This window comes from Muscardinus avellanarius (genome assembly GCF_963383645.1).
Source record: "Muscardinus avellanarius genome assembly, chromosome: 5".
In the NCBI taxonomy this organism is placed as follows: Eukaryota; Metazoa; Chordata; class Mammalia; order Rodentia; family Gliridae; genus Muscardinus; species Muscardinus avellanarius.
In genome coordinates, this window is record NC_137790.1 from 50,981,276 (window position 1) to 51,001,107 (window position 19,832).

The 19,832-nt window shown below is 39.8% G+C and overlaps 1 protein-coding gene across 1 annotated transcript in view; it reads right to left on the reverse strand.

The window, feature by feature from the left end:
• IMPG2 (interphotoreceptor matrix proteoglycan 2) overlaps nt 1-19,832 on the reverse strand; it is a gene marked incomplete at both ends in the record, with an annotated part of 76,678 nt that overhangs the window by 7,483 nt on the left and 49,363 nt on the right. Inside the window, 4 exons of the mRNA XM_080696504.1 lie at nt 5,198-5,417; nt 6,109-7,385; nt 8,551-8,854; nt 14,419-14,504. Of these exons, the coding sequence (XP_080552630.1) occupies nt 5,198-5,417; nt 6,109-7,385; nt 8,551-8,854; nt 14,419-14,504 (1,887 nt within the window). The remainder of the gene's footprint in view (nt 1-5,197; nt 5,418-6,108; nt 7,386-8,550; nt 8,855-14,418; nt 14,505-19,832) is intronic.

A 19,832-nucleotide genomic window follows, 5' to 3' on the forward strand; every position in this document is an offset into this window, starting at 1 on the left:
TCAGAGCTGGTTAAGATAGACTTCTTAACAATACCTAAGAGATATAGAGGGGTGGGGGGAACACAAATGAAGGTTTTACAATGGATATTGGAGGGACTAGTGCCAGTTTACTGTATATTAAAGGAAACGGTGACCCTATGAATCTGGATGACTTGGCACACCACTGACATATGAATTACATAATAAACTGAAGCAAATGTGCTTAATTATTGTAATTTTTTGTGTGTGGAGGGAGGAAGAACTGGGGATTGAACCCACAGGAGGAGTTTTTCCTCTGAGTCATACCTCCCAGCCCTATTTTATATTTAGTTTGAAACCGAATCTTGATAGGTTGCTAAGATTCTTGCTACATTGTTGAGGCTATCCTCAAACCTGCTATTCTCTTGTCTCACCCTCCTAAATACTGTGATTTCAAGTGTGTGCCACCACACCCAGCTATAATTCTTTTTTTTAAAGAAGTGTGCTGGGAGCTTGAGATGTAGCTCTGTGGTAGAGTACTTGGCTATCATGTGTGAGGGTTTGGGTTTGATTCCCAGAAGAAAAAAAAGACATTGAAACACACATCTGTAATCCTAGAATTTGTGAGGCTTGAGAGAGACTGATTGCAACTTCAAGGCCAGTCTTAGCAACTTAGCAAGATCCTGCCTCAAAACAAAATTAAGAAGGGCTTGGGTTGTAGCTCAGTAGCCACTAAATCAATAAAGTGGATTGACTTTTGCAAAAATGTTATAAATCATAATCACTTCATTTGTAGAGCTAGTCAAATGTTTTGATATTTTACTTGTTTAATTCTTAGACTAGCATCATGAAATGCACAAGCCACGTAATATTAGCTCCATATAATACAGGAGGGAATAAAGCTCAGAGATATAATAACTCATAAAGTCACACAGATAATGGCGAAAGAGAGTCAAGAACCCCGGCTTTTTAGATTATAATTAATTGCCCCTTCCACTAGACCACATGGCAAAATATGTGCCAACAGTGTTAAGGAATTCAAGTGGCAAGAAATTTGGATATGGGGGGGTCAGCTAAATCATATTTCCTCAGTTTCAATTAATAATGGCCCTTTAAGGATTCCAAGGCAAAGAATATTTGCTTCTTTTTCAATTGAAAAAAATAGGGCTGACTCTCAAACCAGTTTAAGGATAAAAGGCAATGGGGAACTATAAACCTAGACATTCCACCTTACTCCTACTCAAAACCACTGTCCTCTGGTATGTGAAATGGGAAAAGTATAAAACTTCAGATTCCAACAGTATTTTCTGCATCCAAGTCTTCTGAGTCAAAATGAATTAAATGTTTCATTTAATTCACTCACAGTATTTCTGTGTACCTCCTGTGTTCAAAGCCTGGTACTACATTTTGATTACTGTCAGGGCCCTTTCGGCTAGACCAGGATGAGGCGGTGGCTCAAGATGGCACCTAGGCATGTTGCCAAGTCACGAGGCTCACGAGGCTGGCGGTGCCTTGAGCCTGCGCAGTGAGCCCTATCAGGCACCCTACGGATGATTAGTGACGCAGCACCTCGTGCTACCACCAGCCCGCCTATGAGAGGGTTAGAAATGTACATGCCCTAGCTGTGGGAAGCTTGGGGTTGGTGGAGTGATGAGGGAGGGGTTATAATACTGATATATATTTGCCTGCTGTGTGCATTGGAGGGGAGGCATTAAAGAAGAAGCATCATCAGCAGACTCAGCATTTGTGTTTTCTTTCCCGGGGCTCTGCAGGACAGAGCCTTAGGGACGCGATAAGTGGAGCCGAAACCCGGGAACGCCATGGGGTAAGTTCGCAGGTAAGCGACAACGACAAAGGGACAGCACTGTGTAGGTTCGCAGGATTTAGTGATGAAGTAGAAAGCTCGCGGATTGCAACAAAGCAAGACTTATCATGGGGTCTAAGGTTACTACTATGAAAGTCAAAGAGGCTCTCTGTAAGATTCTTTTTAAGGGAGAAGTGAAAGAAATGGGCAGCTTAAAGCAGGCATAATGATGGTAAATCAAAGAGTGGACCTATTACAAGAACAGGTCGACATCTTGGGACAGATGGCCATGGTACCATGTATTCAAAAATTGTCTGGATTATGCATAACCTCTGTGCAGTATCAGAATTTTTCCCGTGCAGGCAATCTATCCCGACAGATAGGCAGAATGCTTCTGGGAAATTGGAGACATAAATTTGAACAGACTATGACAGAACCTTGAGCGTCCATTGTCGCGATCATATCTACCCACGTGGAGATTGCCTCAGTACAACAATGGATGGACCTGATACAGGGGACAGTGGGCTTCTTAAGAGATTGGGGTGGTGTGGCATTCTGGGCATTTTTTGCTGGTGGTAGTATGCTGTATCCTGGTTGGATATATTAGGCGTATTCGACAACAAACTGCGCAACAACAGCACATGCTGGTGCAAGCTCTGGCTGCCCTTGAAGCTGGCTCATCTCCTCACGTATGGCTCAATATGCTGGATCAGTAGTCAAAGACGGGTACGATCGTCCCCGGGATCATATCAACCTAAGACAGGGGAGTAATCATGCTATTGCTTTCCCGATGACGGGTAAGAATGATCCTTGAGGTTCGACAACCTAAGACACGCACGGTCCCGAGCCTTAATTTTAATAAAACAAAGAGGGGGAGATGTCAGGGCCCTTTCGGCTAGACCGGGATGGGGCGGTGGCTCAAGGTGGTGCCTAGGCATGTTGCCAAGTCACGAGGCTCACGAGGCTGGCGGTGCCTTGAGCCTGCGCAGTGAGCCCTATCAGGCGCCCTACGGATGATCAGTGACACAGCGCCTCGTGCTACCACCAGCCCGCCTATGAGAGGGTTAGAAATGTGCATGCCCTAGCTGTGGGAAGCTTGGGGTTGGTGGAGTGATAAGGGAGGGGTTATGAGACTGATATATATTTGCCTGCTGTGCACATTGAAGGGGAGGCATTAAAGAAGAAGCATCATCAACAGACTTGGCGTTTGTGTCTTCTTTCCTGGGGCTCTGCAGGACGGAGCCTTAGGGATGCGACAATTACAAAGCGATTAACAGACACACTTTCAGCCCTTATGGAAAGCTCAACTTGAAAAAATAGCTACTATGGACATAAATTAATATTATGAATTTGAACTGAGGCATAAACGGTGTGTAGGAGTTGACCAAGAGAAGAAAGATTTTCAAGGAAAGGTAATGGAAAGCACAAAGACCTTCCAGCCACAGAAAGATTTTGGTATCTAAGAAAGTAAAAAAAAAAAGCTAGTTTGACAGGGAACCTGGAGAGCAAGGAGATGTGTTTCTTTTGATGATCTGGGGAAGAAATGGAAGAGACCAGACCTTGTGGCTATTGAACTAGGCAGCCATCAAAATGTTTCTTACAACAAAGTGAAGTTATTAGTGAAGTTATTAGTTAGTTAGTGAAGTTATTATTAGTTAGTGAAGTTATTAGTGTGGAGAACAGACAGGAGGAGGAGCAAAAAAGGAAGTAGGTAAACTGACCCAAATGAGTTATGATGGTGACTTGGACAGAGTAGCAGCAATGAAGATAGAGAGAAGAGCCTGGATTTGAGATACAGGTAGAATTAACATTAGAACTAACATTAAGTATGGTGAGTGATGAAAGTTGGGAGTGATGAAAACTGTGACATCAGGACTGACTTGCTAGGTTTCTAGCTTAAATAGCTGAGTAGATAAATCTTCCATATATTGATAAGGTGGAGCTGAGAGAAGGAGCAGATTTAGCTGGAGGGTAGAGAGATAGAAGAAACAAGAGCTCCACCAAGTGCTGTGTGCATGCACGTCCCTATCTCTACAAACTACAATATGATGTGAGACCACATCAATTAAAGTAAATTTCAAAAAAAGATCTCACTCCTTCAGTGTGGAGATTCCTTATAAAACTGGGAATGGATTCACAATATGATCTGGCTATACCACTCCTGGGTATCTTTCCAAAGGGGTTGAAATCAGAGAACTACAGTAACATGTGCATACCCATGTTCATAGCAGCACAATTCCTAATAGCCAAAATACAGAACCAACCTAGGTCCCCATTAACACATAAATGGATTGCAAAATTATGTGAAAAACACACGATGGAATTCTACTCAGCTATAAAGAAGAACAAAATCATGTCATTTACAAGAAGATGGAAAGTCCTGAAGAACATTATGTTAAGTGAGATCAGCCAAGCACAGAAAGAGAAGGGACATACGTTATCTCTAATATGCCCAAACTAGGGAGTATTGGAGATACCAGAGGACTCCATTTAATAGAGGAGAAACCTCAGAAAATCCAGAATGGATGGGTAGGAGAGGAATAATGCTGAGGTTGATTAATGAGGAAGCTACATTCGAATATGTGTAAAAGTATGAATGTTGCATGGTCTACCTGGACACTCATTGTTGGGAGGGGGGGGAAGGGGAATTGGGGGGTAGGGCACCTAGCACTGTCTGAATGTATGCCATTTTCAATTCAATCCACATAAAAATAAAAAATAAAAAAAATCTCACTCTTAAATATTAGGTTTTATATTCACAGAATACATCAAATACACCCAAATGTCTAATGTTAAGTAGGTAGATAATTAATCTGGAGATCAGAAATTTGATCTGCATATAAGAATGTGGAGAATAAATGACAAGTATATAAAATTTAAAATTATGAAGAGAGTCCAAATGTGGTGAGCTTGGCAACATAAAGACATAGCAAGAGCCGGGCATGATAATGCCAGTACTTGGGAGGTTGAGACAGGAGGATCACAGGTGCCAGGCCAGCCTCAGCAACTTAATGAGGCCTTCAGCAACTTAGAAAGACCCTGTTTCAAAATAAAATAAAATAAAATATAAAATAGTGTTGTAGCTCACAGGTAAAATGCTCCTGAGTTCAATCCCCAGTACCCCACCCCATCCCCCCACACAAAAATACATCAAGAACAAATCCAATGGATAAGTAAAAGAGAGAACCATGTAGAGTGTGTAGAAAAGGAAGGGAGGTGAACCAATAAAGATAATAGGTGTTGACAACCCTTGAAAAGTGCATATTGATGTCCTTGGGAAATTTTTACTAATTATCAAGATGTGGAAAATTTGTCTGACATAGTACTCTTATTTTCCTGTAAGTATTGGCTTCACCTTGACTCAAGAAAAAGAAAGCAAACAAGAAGAATTACTGGATTCCACAAAGAAACCACTGTGGTGGGTACTATCCTTACCTGATTCCACATCGAGGGAGTATTTATCAATATCCAAGTTCATGGTTTGGTAGGCAGTGGTGCAAAAGTTTTCCAGAATCATGTATACGGCGTTGTTAACATCAGGAGGGACAGATTCAGCAAACTTCATTCGGCTATTTACCACAATACTGCCATTTCTGAAGTTCAGAATTTCTAAATTCTGGAACCCTGTGAGATTTGACTGGAGATAGGGAACCAACTACAACACATGAAAAGTAACAAGTTTTTATGAAGTTTTGTATATCTTCAATATATACCAAAAAGACAAAATGAAAACAAAACAAAAAGATGAACCCCACACACTTTTCCTAATTACATTGAAAACTGGTTAATTAACAAAACTATAAACTAGGAATGATTTGAGAGTACACATTAAGAATATGCATGTATGCCTCCACCATCTTGTACTTCATTAAGACATATGACTACAATGCACCAATAAAAAGTTTAAAAAAGAATATCATGAAACTTTTATAATGATTTTTAGAAACCCCATGGAACTCATAAACAGTTTTAGATACCCAGAGAGTGTATTCTCCCAGTTTCATCAAAATATCACAAAAGTGTAGTCATGGGTAGCCACAAAACACTGAGGTTGAAATAAATTTAAGATTTCTTTTCACATTTTATTTTAGTCCCCAGAATTCATGGAATATAATCTTTAGTATCTAACCTATTACAACACTCTCATGCCGCTTTTGTGTTTCTCATTTCTTGAATCCACTTGTCTTATTGTTCTCCTACCAACCCTAGGCCATGATGCTACCTATGGATGACAGAAAATGAATACATGCAGATAACACATGTCTCTGAACTCAGACTTTATCTGAGGAGTTGGGGGAGTCATACATAATTATTTACTAATGCCATGTTTCACATTTTAAGCTTACCAATTCTAAAAATCTTTGCTCCAAGGCTTTATATTCCAAAGAGTTTTTATTAAATAAATCTTCTGAAAACATCATGTTAGTCACCCGGAGGCTGAAGAAAACCACCAAAGCTCCTGCGGTCTGGGTGTGCCCGGAGTCACCTCCTTTGGTGGGCTGAGCCACAATAGCCATCTCTGTGGGGTGGACATTTGTAGACATTTCCACATAACTCCCAACCTTGCCATTTTGTTCTTGCATTAGCTCAGGCTGATAGTAATCTGTGCCTACTCGGTCCAGTTCTAATGAAATATCCTGCACGCCCATAATGACTTCATCCTCCAGCAGGGTGGAGCTTGTGGTTGGAGGCAATGTAGTGGGCTGTGTCATGGAAGCTTTCAACCAGAGTCTGTCTGTACTCTGTGGTGTACTTGCCAATACATCTTTGGACAATTTCCCTTGGGAAGAAGTTGTTGTCCAAACTATATCTGATTCTGGCAATATGGTCCACACAGGCTCCATATCTGGCTTCGCTGTTGAACTCTCACTGTCAAACAATTCATGGCCAGATGAATCTGTAGTTTGTTCCATATCCTCTTTTAGCAAGGTGTTCATTTGATCCATTTTTTCAGTAGAAGCTATAGATGCCAGTAGAAGAGGTACTTTTGTGACAAAGTTATAATCAATGTCAGGTACCTCTGATGTATGCTCAGAAAAAGTTAAAGACACAGATTGAGTCTCAGACTCTGCAAACATGGGCATGGTAGGTCCACCAAGGGTCTCTTGCTCTGCAAATCCTGTGAATCTATCACCGTGCCTATGTTTTGAATGCTCAATCATTTGGTCTGTAAAATCCATTTTTTCATCTGTAACTAATTTCCCATCTATACCCTCAGTTGGTAAAAGTGAATTCTCATCCTCAAGCCATGACTGGGACAGTGGTTTAGTGCTCTTATCCAGTGAAGTCTCATTCCATGGCCACATAATCATATCCACTTTTTGCCCAGAACCGGAACCAAATCCACTCTCAAATATGAACTCTCTTTCCGTGGATGTGTCTGGAAACAAAGGACTCATTTCTAATTGGTCTTTGACTTTGGAAGCCAAGGAGTCTAAGACAAAAGGTTTAGTTATTTCTTTAGCAAGATCTAATGTAACAGAAGAGGTCAGATATGGTGAGGGTGTCAAGGACATGCGAGAGTCTTCTATGAATGGTACTGTGTCTTTTGGCACAGGTTGAACAAATGGACTTGAAGGCAATGGATCAACAGAAAGAAAATCTTCTGATTCTTCAATAACAGCTAATCGTAAAGACAAAGTTTTCCATTCATTAATTTATAATGTTGCAAAAATATATTCAAACTCATATTTTCTACTTAAATTAGCAAGGACAGTCACTACCTAGCAAAAAAGAAGATATGATAATTTGTTGTAACATGGGACAATCACTCATGAATATATCTTGCTTGCCTGAGGATAGAACTTCAACTAGAAATAATCTTTTTGGGAATTGAACCCAGGGGCATTCTACCTCTGAGCTACACCCCCAGCCTATGTTGTATTCTTTATTTTGAAACAGGGTTTCACTAAGTTGTGGAGGGCCTCACTAAGAAGCTAAGTTTGGCTTTGAACCTGCGATCCTCCTGTCTCAGCCTCCCAAGTACTGGGATTACAAGCATGTGCCACCATGCCCAGCTGAAATAATCTTCAAACACTTTTTTTTATGAAAATAAAGAACTGCAAGTAGCCATATTCATAACCAAGACTATGGTGATTTAGAGAGAAAATTCCTGGAAATTAGATTTCTCTTTGAATTCTCATTTATTTTCTCTCTTATGTCCACTCTCCATCCTCCTTCATTCACCCCATGTTCAAAGTTCTGGACTCATTATTTATAAATGTGTTCATCTTCCTCTTTCACATGTACACATGTACACTCCATTCCTAGGCCACACTGATTTTTCCTTTCCTCCACAACATCTAAAAGATTGTTTATTTCATCTTCACTTCTTTACACCTTCTACGGATACCCTAGTTCCATTATTTCCCTTCTCAATACTACTACAGCTTAAAATCCTTATATTTGGCCCCATAATTAATAATTAATCCTATTAGAAGTTACTAAAATAATCTTTGATGCTGTTTGTTTCCCACTATACTAGTCAAACAAGTAAAGTAATTCTTTAATAGCAGAGGTAACTGTTTTAAAGTTTATACTCTTAAATATGCCCTTTAAAGTATGTACTGATTGATCTCTACCCCATCTCCCAAGTTCATCTCTTATTATTCATAGATTTGGACTTTCCATTCTACACATTTAAATCTGTGTGTCCCACACAAGTTTCCCAAGATACTTTCTCCCTAATGAACACTACTATGCTCTTCTTTTCACCATCGTCTCTTCCTCCCTTCTAAACCCTTGACATCTGATACCAAGAAGTATGGGAAGGGACTGAGGTTCCTCACCATCTTCTAAGGAGTGCGATCCAGAAGTCCTGTCCTCAGAAGCCACAGGCAAGCCAGGCTGAAGCACTGCTGGGGTGACAGAATGGAGAGTCAAGCTGCTAACCTCTAAACCCTCTGGGGAGGAACTGAGGACCACCTTCAAGGGAAAAGCTAATTTGGGTGTAGATGCTAAATCACTCAAAGGGCTTTCTGACCGCAGTTCCCTGCCAGTGGTTGAGGGAGGACCAGAGCTGAAATCAAGTGGTGAAATACTGCTGGTGGTGGATTCATCTGCTGAGGGCCATGCAGCTTGCAGGGTATTATCCTGGGGGGAGAAAAAGGCTAAATCATATCATAGATAAAAGAAACACATAAAATGATTTTAAATGCACCTATCTTCCCATTTGCCTGGGTTTTCCAGGGACAGGGAGGCAATGTAAAACAGGAGGGAGAAGGACAATAGCTCTAAAATAAAAAAAAAGGTCCATAGTCAATCCAAATTCAGCCACTCACTGGTTGGAAAATCTAGATGAAAACTATATAACCTCTGAAAATTCACCTATGAGAAGAGGACAGATGAGATGATCTATTTAAAGACACTAAGAGGTAAATTTTCAGGAAATGAAATATTGTTTATTTTGCTTTAAATAGTTCATTCCCTTCTGTGTTTTTAATTTAAATGTCTTTAAATACAAAGAAGTTACTCCATATAATGGAAGGGAAATCTCAGCAAAGTTTGAATGGAAAGATAGGAGAGGAAGAAGGCTGAACTTGATAAATAAGGGGCTACTTCCGAATATGTGTAAAAGTATGAATATAGCATGGTTCCCCTGGACAATCACTGGTGGGAGGGGGAGGGAAAACGGGGGTTTGGGGGAGAGGGCACCAAGTACAGTTTAAATGTATACCATTTAGTTTCAATAAAAAAATATGTAGCCAAGACGTGGTGGCGCACGCTTGTAATCCCTGCGCTTGGGAGGCGGAGACAGGAGGATCGCTCAGGTTCGAAGCCAGCCGCGCTGGCGTAAGAGACCCTGTTTCAAAAATAAAAATAGGTCTGGGAGTGTAGCCTGGAGGTAGAAGGGCTTCCAGGAACCCCAGTACCACCATAAATAAATAAATAAATAAATAAATAAATAAATAAATATTAATAAATAAATAATAAAAATATAAATAAATAAATACAAAGAAGTTACTATGATCTATACTTTGTGGGCAAAGGCCGAAGCATATAATCCAATCATGCCTTCTAAAGGTCAAGGACTGAAATTCATAAGAATGAAATGCCCAAGATCACACTGCCCACAGCAGGAAGGAATAATTGATATATATATGGGTCTGGGAGTGTATCCCGGAGGTAGAAGGGTTTCCAGGAACCCCAGTACCACCAAAAAAAAATGGTCATGATATTTAGTGGGAGTTTGCATATTTTAATCTATTCTGGGCATTAGACTGGAGTCTAATAACTATTAAAATATGCTGTATGAAGCAAGCATGGTGGCACATATCTGTAATCCCAGCTACTCAGGAGGCTATGACAGGAGCATCACAAATTCAAAGCTAGTCTGAGCAACTTAGCGAGATCTTGTCTCAAAAAACAGAAAAATAGAAAAGGCTGAGGAAGTAGCTCAGTGATAGAGCAACCCTGAGCTCAGTCTCCAATACACACACACACACACACACACACACAGAGAGAGAGAGAGAGAGAGAGAGAGAGAGAGAGAGAGAGAGAGAAAGTAAGAAAGTACTATGAGGAAAAATGAACTTATGTAAATAAAGAGAAAGCTGAAGGCCACTCTCACATTAAAAAACGTAACTGAAAACAAGCTATGCAGAACAAGAAAGATTTCAGGATAAGAAAATCTGCTTGTAATCCCCGCACTTGAGAGGTGGAGACAGGAGGATAGCGCAGATTCAAAGCCAGCCTCATTGGCTTAAGAGACCCTGTTTCCAAATAAAATATAAAATAGGTCTGGGAGTGTAGCCCAGAGGTAGAAGGGTTTCATCCCCAGTACCACCAAAAAAGGTTCCATCCCCAGTAACACCAAAAATTCTTTTGGGAAAAAAAAAGAAAGAAAAAAAGAAAGAAAAAAATAAATAAATTCCTCTTTGGGGAATCTCCCATCAGAAAGTGAACCTGAGGATAGTAAGACTTGGTTCATAAGTCAGGCCAATAAAAATAATCTAAAAAGAGGGACCACTTCCAGCATTTATCTAGTGATTTTTAGAATCTTAACAGAATATAATCCTTAGGAGCAAGTGTTCCTATATAACTTAGCACCAAGTAGACCCACAAAGCTTCCTTGCATTTCTGTCTACAAAGTCTAATCTACTGGAGGCCCTTAGAAACGGGTCTGATGGAGAATAGGAGTTGAATTCTATAGCATAATAAAATCTTGCTAACATAACAGTAGGTATGCAGGAAGGGAGGGAAGGAGGAAGAAAGCAATAATCAGACATTTCTAATTAATCATTAAGTCTTATTATCACTCATTAATATCCCAATATCTCAAATGTCTGCATGTTCTCATTCATATGTGGAAGCTGACCACAGTGATCTCATAGATGTACAGTAGAATAGTATTTAGCAGAGGCTAGGAAAGTTGGAGGAGAAAGAGGGTACTTAGCAGGTACAAATTTATAGTTAGAAGGAAAAGACCTAGTGTTCTATAACACAGTAGGGTAACTACAGTTAATAATAATTTATAGTATCTTTTTGTGGTACTTGGGATGGAACTCTACCTTCAGACCTATGTTCTATTTTATTTGGAAACAGGGTCTCACTAAGTTGCCGAGAGCCTCACTAAGCTGCTGAGTCTGGCTTCGAACCTGCGATCCTCCTGTCTCAGCCTCCCAAGTACTGGGATTACAAGTGTGAGCCACCACACCTGGCTCTTATAGTATCTTCCAAAACACCTAGAATGGACTTTGAATATTCACAACATGAAGTAATGATAAATGTTTGAGGTGATATATATATATATATATATATATATATGCTAATTACCCCCATTTTATCATGTTGTATGCTTATATAAAATATCACACTGTACCTTATAATTATGCATAATTATTACATATCAGAAAAACATTTTTAAACACTTCAATATCTCTTTCAGACTGTTACTTAATGCCCTACAATTTCACTATTCATAAAAATAAGTATTTGGCTTAAATTGAAATGGAACCACTACAACATAAATTAACAATAAGCTCAGTTAATCATTGTTTGCCTTCCTTAAGTAGAAGTTATGGCCAAGTGCTAGTCATTTCTTTTCCTTTCTTTCTTTCCTTATTTCTTTCTTCCTGTCTTTTTTTGGTGGTGGTGCTGGAGATTGAACCCAGGAGCATTCTACCTCTGAGCTACACCTCAGCCCTATTTTATTTTTTATTTAAAAACAAGGTCTTGCCGGGCGTGGTGGCACACGCTTGTAATCCCCATGCTGGGGAGGCTGAGACAGGAGGATCGCACAGGTTCGATGCCAGCCTCAGCTACTTAGTGAGGCTCTCAGCAACTTAGTAAGACCCTGTTTCCAAATATAAAATGGGTCTGGGAGTATATCCCAGAGGTAGAAAGCCTCTGGGTTCCACCCCCGTACCACCAAAAAAAAAAAAAAAAAAAAAAAAAACAAGGTCCTGTTAAATTGCTGGGAGCCTTGGTAAGTGCCTGAAACTGGCCGTGAACCTGCAATCCTCTTGTCTCAGCCTCACAAGTACTGAGATTACAGGTATGTACCACCGCACGCAGCAGGTCTAGACATTTCTGACACAAGGGAATAAAAATGTAATAGTCCTGGATCTTTCTGGTTTTCAGAAGAAACTAGAGATCTGCATTTTATGTAAAAATCTAATTTTTAGATATTTTCTTTTTAAATTTTTGTTTCGAAGTGCATGTCTGTCACTGGATCCAGCCAGTTGGTTTTTAGTTGGCAACCTCTGCAGGATACAAAAATCCTTGTCTTTAGGGTAATTCTAACATATCATCACAGATCTCCTGTGACTAGAAAAGCTAAAGGTTCAATATGATTAGAAGGAGTGGAGACACTGCATCCTAACTCCGAACTACACCCCCAGCCCTAGTTTTTATTCTTTATTTTGAAAAGGGTCTCACTTAGTTGCAAAGGGCCTCACTAAGTAGCTGAGGCTGTCCATGAACTATGATCCTCCTGTTGCAGCCTTTCTAGTACTGGGATTCCAAGCGTGTACCACTATGCCCGGCTAAAATTCAAGTTTTAATGCAGTTATAAAACAAAATCTAATATTTTCTATCTAAAACAATGAGGTTTCCTTAAGATATTGATTTGCTCTTGGTAAAAATTTTATAAAAACTGTCCTAAAACACAAACATTTTACTTTTTTTATGGTACTAGGGTTCCTGGAAACTCTTCTTCTTCTCCTTCTCCTTCTCCTTCTCCTTTTTTTTTTTTTTTTTTTTTTTTTTTTTTTTTTTTGCGGGTCTGGGGATGGAACCCTGCCCTATTTTTTATTCTTTATTTTGAAACCGGGTCTCACTGAGTTGCAGAGGGCCTCCCTAAGTAGCTGAGGCTGTCCGCGAACCACGATCCTCCAGGTCTCAGCCTCCTGAATGCTGAGATTACCACCACATGCGCCACCACGCCCGGCCCTGGAAACCCTTCTAACTCCGGGCTACACTTCCAGACCTATTTTATATATATCGAACAGATATATTTGAATGAATAAATAAATAAGCACCAAATTAATGTACTCTCTGATGTCAATACCCCTCTACCCTTTTTTCCAGAGACTCCATATTTCAAAATTGGGTTGTCCTATAGCTGAGCAGAAGAAATAGCAGCATAGATCAATGGTTAAATGAATTGGGGGCGAGCTCTGTACATTTCCATGGCTGGATTAATACCAAGAAACAAGTATTCCACATAATTGATATGAAATGAAGTCTTAAGAGAGTAGAAGGAGTGAGGCATATAGATAAGAGAGCCCCCTCCTGTGTCGATGAGATAATCCCTGTACTCATCGTAGACTCTAGAATTATAGTGATAGGTGTCGCTGTTGTTGTTTTAACTTCACTGGGGGAAAAAAACATTTCTACTGGATGCCTCTCTATAAGTGAATTACAAAATGGAGATGTAGAGGTGGAAGAGGAATTTCTGATGGAGTTGAATGGTAAGATTAAAAAGGAAGGTAGGCATGTGCACACTTGTGATCCCAGTACTTCAGAGGCTGAGACGAGAGGATCACAGTTTCCACACCAGCCTCAGCAACTTAGTGAGACCCTGACTCAAATAAATCAGTAAAATAGGGCTGAGGATATAGCTCAGAGATAGAATGTTCCTGGGTTCAATGCCTAGTACATACCCCACCCCCACCACACACACACGTTATGTGCAAATGGACATGCTTTCAATCAGGTTGCAAAGGAGGCCTGATTTGGAGTCCCTGTAACTTGTCAGCTAGCTGGCATTTTTACTTTTCCCTCCGTCCTTTCCATATGCACATGATTCTACATGTTTTGGTTTTTAAACTTTCTTCAATATAATCTTGAAATAAAAGTCTTTACTCTTGTATATGTGTCTTGTCTATAAAAATTATTTCTGGGTAACTGTGAAAACTCAGTGGGCATTTACAGCTTAATTATCACCAAACAAGTATAAACCGTAAAAAATAAGTTTTGTTTACCACATGTGGAGTTTGGCAATGCAGACTTCATTTAACCACTGCGGAAGGCTTACATTTTCTGAACCAATACTTGGTACCCATAAGCTGACAGCGATGAGTAATGTTCCAGTATGATGCAAGAGGATGAGATGGGAACAGCTTGGGAAACTCAAAATGCCAAAGTAAGCAGGTGAGGATACAAAGGAGAGAGGCTTAGGGACCTGGTTCTAGGCATAAGACATGGAAACATACCAGAATAGATGGTGGTGTTGCCAGAAGACTCGAACTCTGGGTACTCCAAATTAGGTCTTCAGCTTGAGGAAGCAGTACTCCTCTCACTGAGGAAAGAAGAGTATTACAGACATTTTTTTTGTTTTTAGCAGAGACACTATTGAATTTGAGGTGCATGAACAACTAACAGTCAAGTACTTTCTCTTTATACTTAAGATGTTGGCAGGAAATGTTTGCAGGGTTCAGGTATTTTACTTATATTATCACAATATATCTGAATTGTAATTATCTAACATAAAACAAAGAGTCTTCCCATGACCACATTCAGGATATGCTTCTGTATTTCCTTTCCTTTCTCCACTTAGCTTTCAGTATTTTCCTGATTCCTATGAAGCAAGTTAATTTTTTTAACTTTAAGTAAGAAAGTTAAACTGAATTTTTTTTTTTTTTTTTTTTTTTTGGTGGTGGTACTGGAGATGGAACCCAGGGGCCTTCTACCTCGGGGCTACACTCCCAGGCCTATTTTATATTTTATTTGGAAACAGGGTCTCTTGAGCCAGCTGAGGCTGGCTTTGAACCTGCGTGATCCTCCTGTCTCAGCCTCCCAAGCGTGGGGATTACAAGAGTGCGCCACCATATCCGGCTAGTTAAACTGAAATTTTAAGTCATTTATTTGGTCAATGCAAGAATAGCAGAAAAGTATGCAAAATGATTATCCTTCTTGTGGGAAAGAAACTTTTGAAAAATAAACTAGGATACCAAAAAGCTTTCTGTGGTAACCATATTAAAAAGCAATATAGACAGATGTAGACTGCATAATATATCTCAACTAAGACTGACTGAGTCCTTGCTAGTTACCACAGACTTTGCCAAAGTGTAGACTATAGACATTAATAATAAAACCAAGGTTCTCATCTGGAAGGATTACCTATGTCAGAGAAAAAAACATAAACTGGAAATTATAAAACAATGTGAGGATCATATATACCATATATGGGCATTCAAAGAAGCAACTGATTTTGTCAGAAGGAGAGAAGGCATCAAAACAAGCTAAAAAGAAGAGATTGTACCAAGCATGATGGCACACACCTATAATCCCAGTACTCAGAAGGCTGAGACAGGAGGATCACAGTTTCCAGGCCAGCCTCAGCAATTTAGTGAGACCCTAGGTATAATTTGGAGGTAGAATGTCACTGAGTTCTATCCCCAGCATCGGAAAGAGAGAGAGAGAGAGAGAGAGAGAGGGAGAGAGAGAGAGAGAGAGAGAGAGAGAGAGAAAGAGAGAGAGAGAGAGGGGCACTGATTTAGTGTGAGCTTCTAAAAGTAGAAGCAGAGTTTCTTTATTCATCTGTTCCAATTGGCCTGAAGTACAGGGATCAAGCAAAAGCCCCAAATCCTATTTGGTTTCCGTATTTTCTAAAACACTTTTTAACTATGCATACAATTTTTTTGGTTACTATGGAAAATAAGCTCTACAAGATTAAGGATGACTCTATCTTTTGAGATGATAATCAAGTTACCTAGAAAACCATAGCCCCATTCATAGCTCTGAAGTCGGTGTGACAATAAAAATGTATTTTAGTAACAAAATTCTGAACAATTAAAACCTACATCTAATGAAAGGTCAACCCACCTGAATTAGTTGGTACTGAATGTTCTAAACCTTTTTGAACTTGCTTACAATTTTTTTTTAACCTGGGATGAGACCCAGGGGCATTCTACCTCTGAGCTACATCCCCAGCCCTATTTTTTTTTTTTTTTTTTTTTTTGGTGGTACTGGGGTTCCTGGAAGCCCTTCTACCTCCGGGCTACACTCCCAGACCTATTTTTACATTTTTATTTGGAAACAGGGTCTCCTAAGCCACCGCACGCAGCTGGCTTCGAACCTGCACGATCCTCCTGTCTCTGCCTCCCAAGCGTGGGGATTACAAGCGTGCGCCACCACGCCCGGCTGAACTTGCTTACAAATTTTGAGAGTACTGTTGACCTCTTTCCAGGACACCTTTTTAGGATGTAGCTCTACTTCCAGACTCCGCATATAAGGAAGACCTTGCAATGCTGTTTGTGGACTTAGTTTCCTAAACAATCTCCCTTTGCTTGTTGAATACATTAATCTTCATGCCATTCTCCCACCAACCTGGTTATTGACCTTGCTGTTTGCACCTACTGTTTAATGTAGGTTTCAGTCCTCTCAAGTCTTGATTTCCTAACTAGGTCTCTTCTCTGTTTGATCCTAATATCCAAATTCCTGGAATATTCTATCTATACTCTGTTCCCATGGCTTGTCCCCAGTTTGAGATTATAAGCCTCTTTCCTGGTCACTATTTTATTGGGCCCAAGTATTCCAAAACAAAAAATCAGACTTCCGGGAAGATGCCAACCGAGAAAAGCGGGGCTTAAGAGCCCCACTAACAACCAATCTCCATTACCACAAAATCAGCGCCTTTCATAGCCAGAAAACACCATCACCAGAGAAACAAAAAAATTACCAGGCTCCAGAGAGAAAGCGGACTTGGAACAGAGCTCAGAGCCACAGAGGATATACACCGGCCTCACATCCAAGGACGCAGCAGCAGCGCCATACTGCCGGCGGCAGCGGCGATTTAAACGGACGGCTACAGCAAGCTGAGGTGAGCCGCTGCGGAACAGCCAGGCAGGATCTTTTGGCGCAGGAAGCATCTAAAGCTCCCAGTGGCTGAGCTCAGCACACGCTGCAGGGACTCAGAGTGGAACTCAAAACCAGAGAAGAAAAAATACACCAGCCTCACAGCCGAGGGCGCAGCAGCGGCGCCATATTGCCACTGGTGGCAGCAGCAGTGAATTCACCGAGTCCAGTACAGCTACATCTGCGAACTCAAGAACAGTGAGTCAAATTGCGGGCCCCAGAGGAGAAATCCCAGTACTGTACTCCCTGGGACTTGACCCAGTGGGGGAGTGGCGGAGGCAGAGATATCACACCATAGGAGAACGTGCAACCTGGCACCCCCCATAGTCTAAAGCAGCCTCTATCGACTCCCTGGGTCGGAGACTCTGTGATACAACCCAGTAAAGGAGTAGTGGGGTCTCAGACTACAGACTCGAGATCCAGAGCACCTTAAGCGAAGTCATAGTGACCCAAGGGTAGAACCCAGAGAAGGCACAAACTTCCAAAATCATGAGAAAGAGGAATAACACTGGAGCAATGAATGCCCACAACCCCACAACATCAGAACCCGATAAAACTGAAAATCAGAGATTTCTAGAAGATCAAATCAGGAAAATAACTGTAGAAATAATAGAGGTGTTTCGAAAAGAATTCAGAGAGAGCAAAAAGAGATAAAGGATGCAATTAATGAAGTAAAGGCCTCAATTCAAAGCATGAACAACCGATTAGACCACATGGAGAACAGAATCTCGCTCTTAGAAGATGATCTTCCAAAAATGAACGCATAGTTTCTAATCTAGAAAAAAATATCCGACAGCAGGAATCTGACATTGAAGAAATATGGGCCCATTTTAAGAGAGCTAACCTAAGAATAATTGGAATAGAGGAGGGAAAAGAAAGTGAAACCAAAGGGATCAACAATCTCTTCAAGGAAGTAATAGCAGAAAATTTTCCAAACATAGAGCAAGAGGTTGATACACAGGTCCAGGAAACTTATAGAACTCCCTTTAGACAGGATCGGAGAAGAGGATCCCCACGCCATATAATTGTCAAAATGACCAATGTGGAAGCCAAGCAGAGTATCTTAAAGGCAACAAAAACAAAGGACCAAGTGACATTCAGAGGCAAATCAATTAGAATCACTCCAGACTTCCCAAACCAAGTCATGAGAGCCAGAAGGGCTTGGAGTAACATATTCCAAACTCTGAAAGAAAACAACTTCCAGCCAAAAATTTTCTACCCAGCAAAACTTTCTATCAAATTAGATGGAGAAATAAGAAGCTTCCATGACAAACAGAAACTGAAGGAATTTATGTCTTCAAAACCAGCGCTAGAGAAAATACTCAAAGAGATTAACTACAAAGAAGAAATAGGTAACACACACCAGAACCAGAGAAACAAGATTTTCCATCCAACAGACAACTAAGATTGGTTATCTGTGGAGATTCATTATTTATGTTAGTCTTTTACCTATCTCTAAATTGTATTGTTTGCCTTTATTGTTGTTAATTTTTAGGATGTCTAGTTGGAATATTAATATACCTTCAGATATAGCATTTGGAAATATTTTATCCCATTCTATTAGTAACTTTTAGTTCTGTTTACATTGTCTTTGGATATACAATATTTTTTTATTTTTTAGGGAGTTTGTATACTCTTCTGTTGCCTGTGCCATTGAAATCATATCCAAGAAACCACTGCCAGTTTCAATGCTGTGAGGTTTTATGACCCAGATTTTCTTCTAAAAGTTTATAGTCTTAAGATTTATATTTATGTCTTTTATCTATTTTGAGTTAATATTTGTATATGGGATTAGGTAAGGGTCCAATTTTATTCTTTTCCATGTAAGTATTATTTTTCAACAATATTTAGTTAAAAGATTATTATTTCCACCACCAAATGTTCATGGAAACCTTGTCAAAAATAACTTGACAATATAGGGAAGAATTTAGCTCTAGGCTTTTATTTAACTCCAATGGTTTATATATCTGCCTTTAGAACAGTACTACACTGTTTCAATTATTATAGCTTTATATGGTTTGAAATCAGAAAATATATATCTTCTAGCTTTGTTCTTTTTCAAGATCGTTTTGGGTATCTAGAGTCCATATTCCATATTAGGATAGATTTTTTTCTGAAAAATAAATATATAAATATATGATAGTTTCACCTAAAAAATAGAAAAAAATATTCTCTGGTAAGAAAGAAATATTGAAATGTTATCTTTAAGTCATCAAAAGCTTGGTATCAGACAAATGAAACTGTTATGTGAAATTATCATTTTTAATTTTGGATAAATTGCTATAATACTAGATGTCAACCACTAAGCCAAACATGGGAAGGAGGGATGGGGAGAGAATGGGGTGGGGTTCGGGTGGGGGCTGACTGGGCGATGTGTGCATGTATGTCTACAAAAGTTTGTATCCCACTAAGATGTATGAATACAGTGCACCAATTTAAAAAAAAAAGAAAATTGCTTAGAATTTATAAAAGCCATTAAGATTTTGAACCATAAAAATCCCAAATATGAAAAAAAAATCAACAAAGGAAAAGGAGCATTTGGGGGAGTAATCCCAGGGCACCCACCCTGTTCCAAAATAAAAAGGCTCTATAATGTTTTAGAACTGATAGCTTGATACCACTAAACTACCAATGAGAGAAAAATAATGAAAAAGCAAACATGAAGTGGCAATTAAGTTAACAGGGCAGCATGCTCTTGGTGAGTTAAGATGCTGCATAGTAGTAGCCTAACTGAAGCAAGTTTTAGCCCTAGCTTGACTGGTTGCCCTTA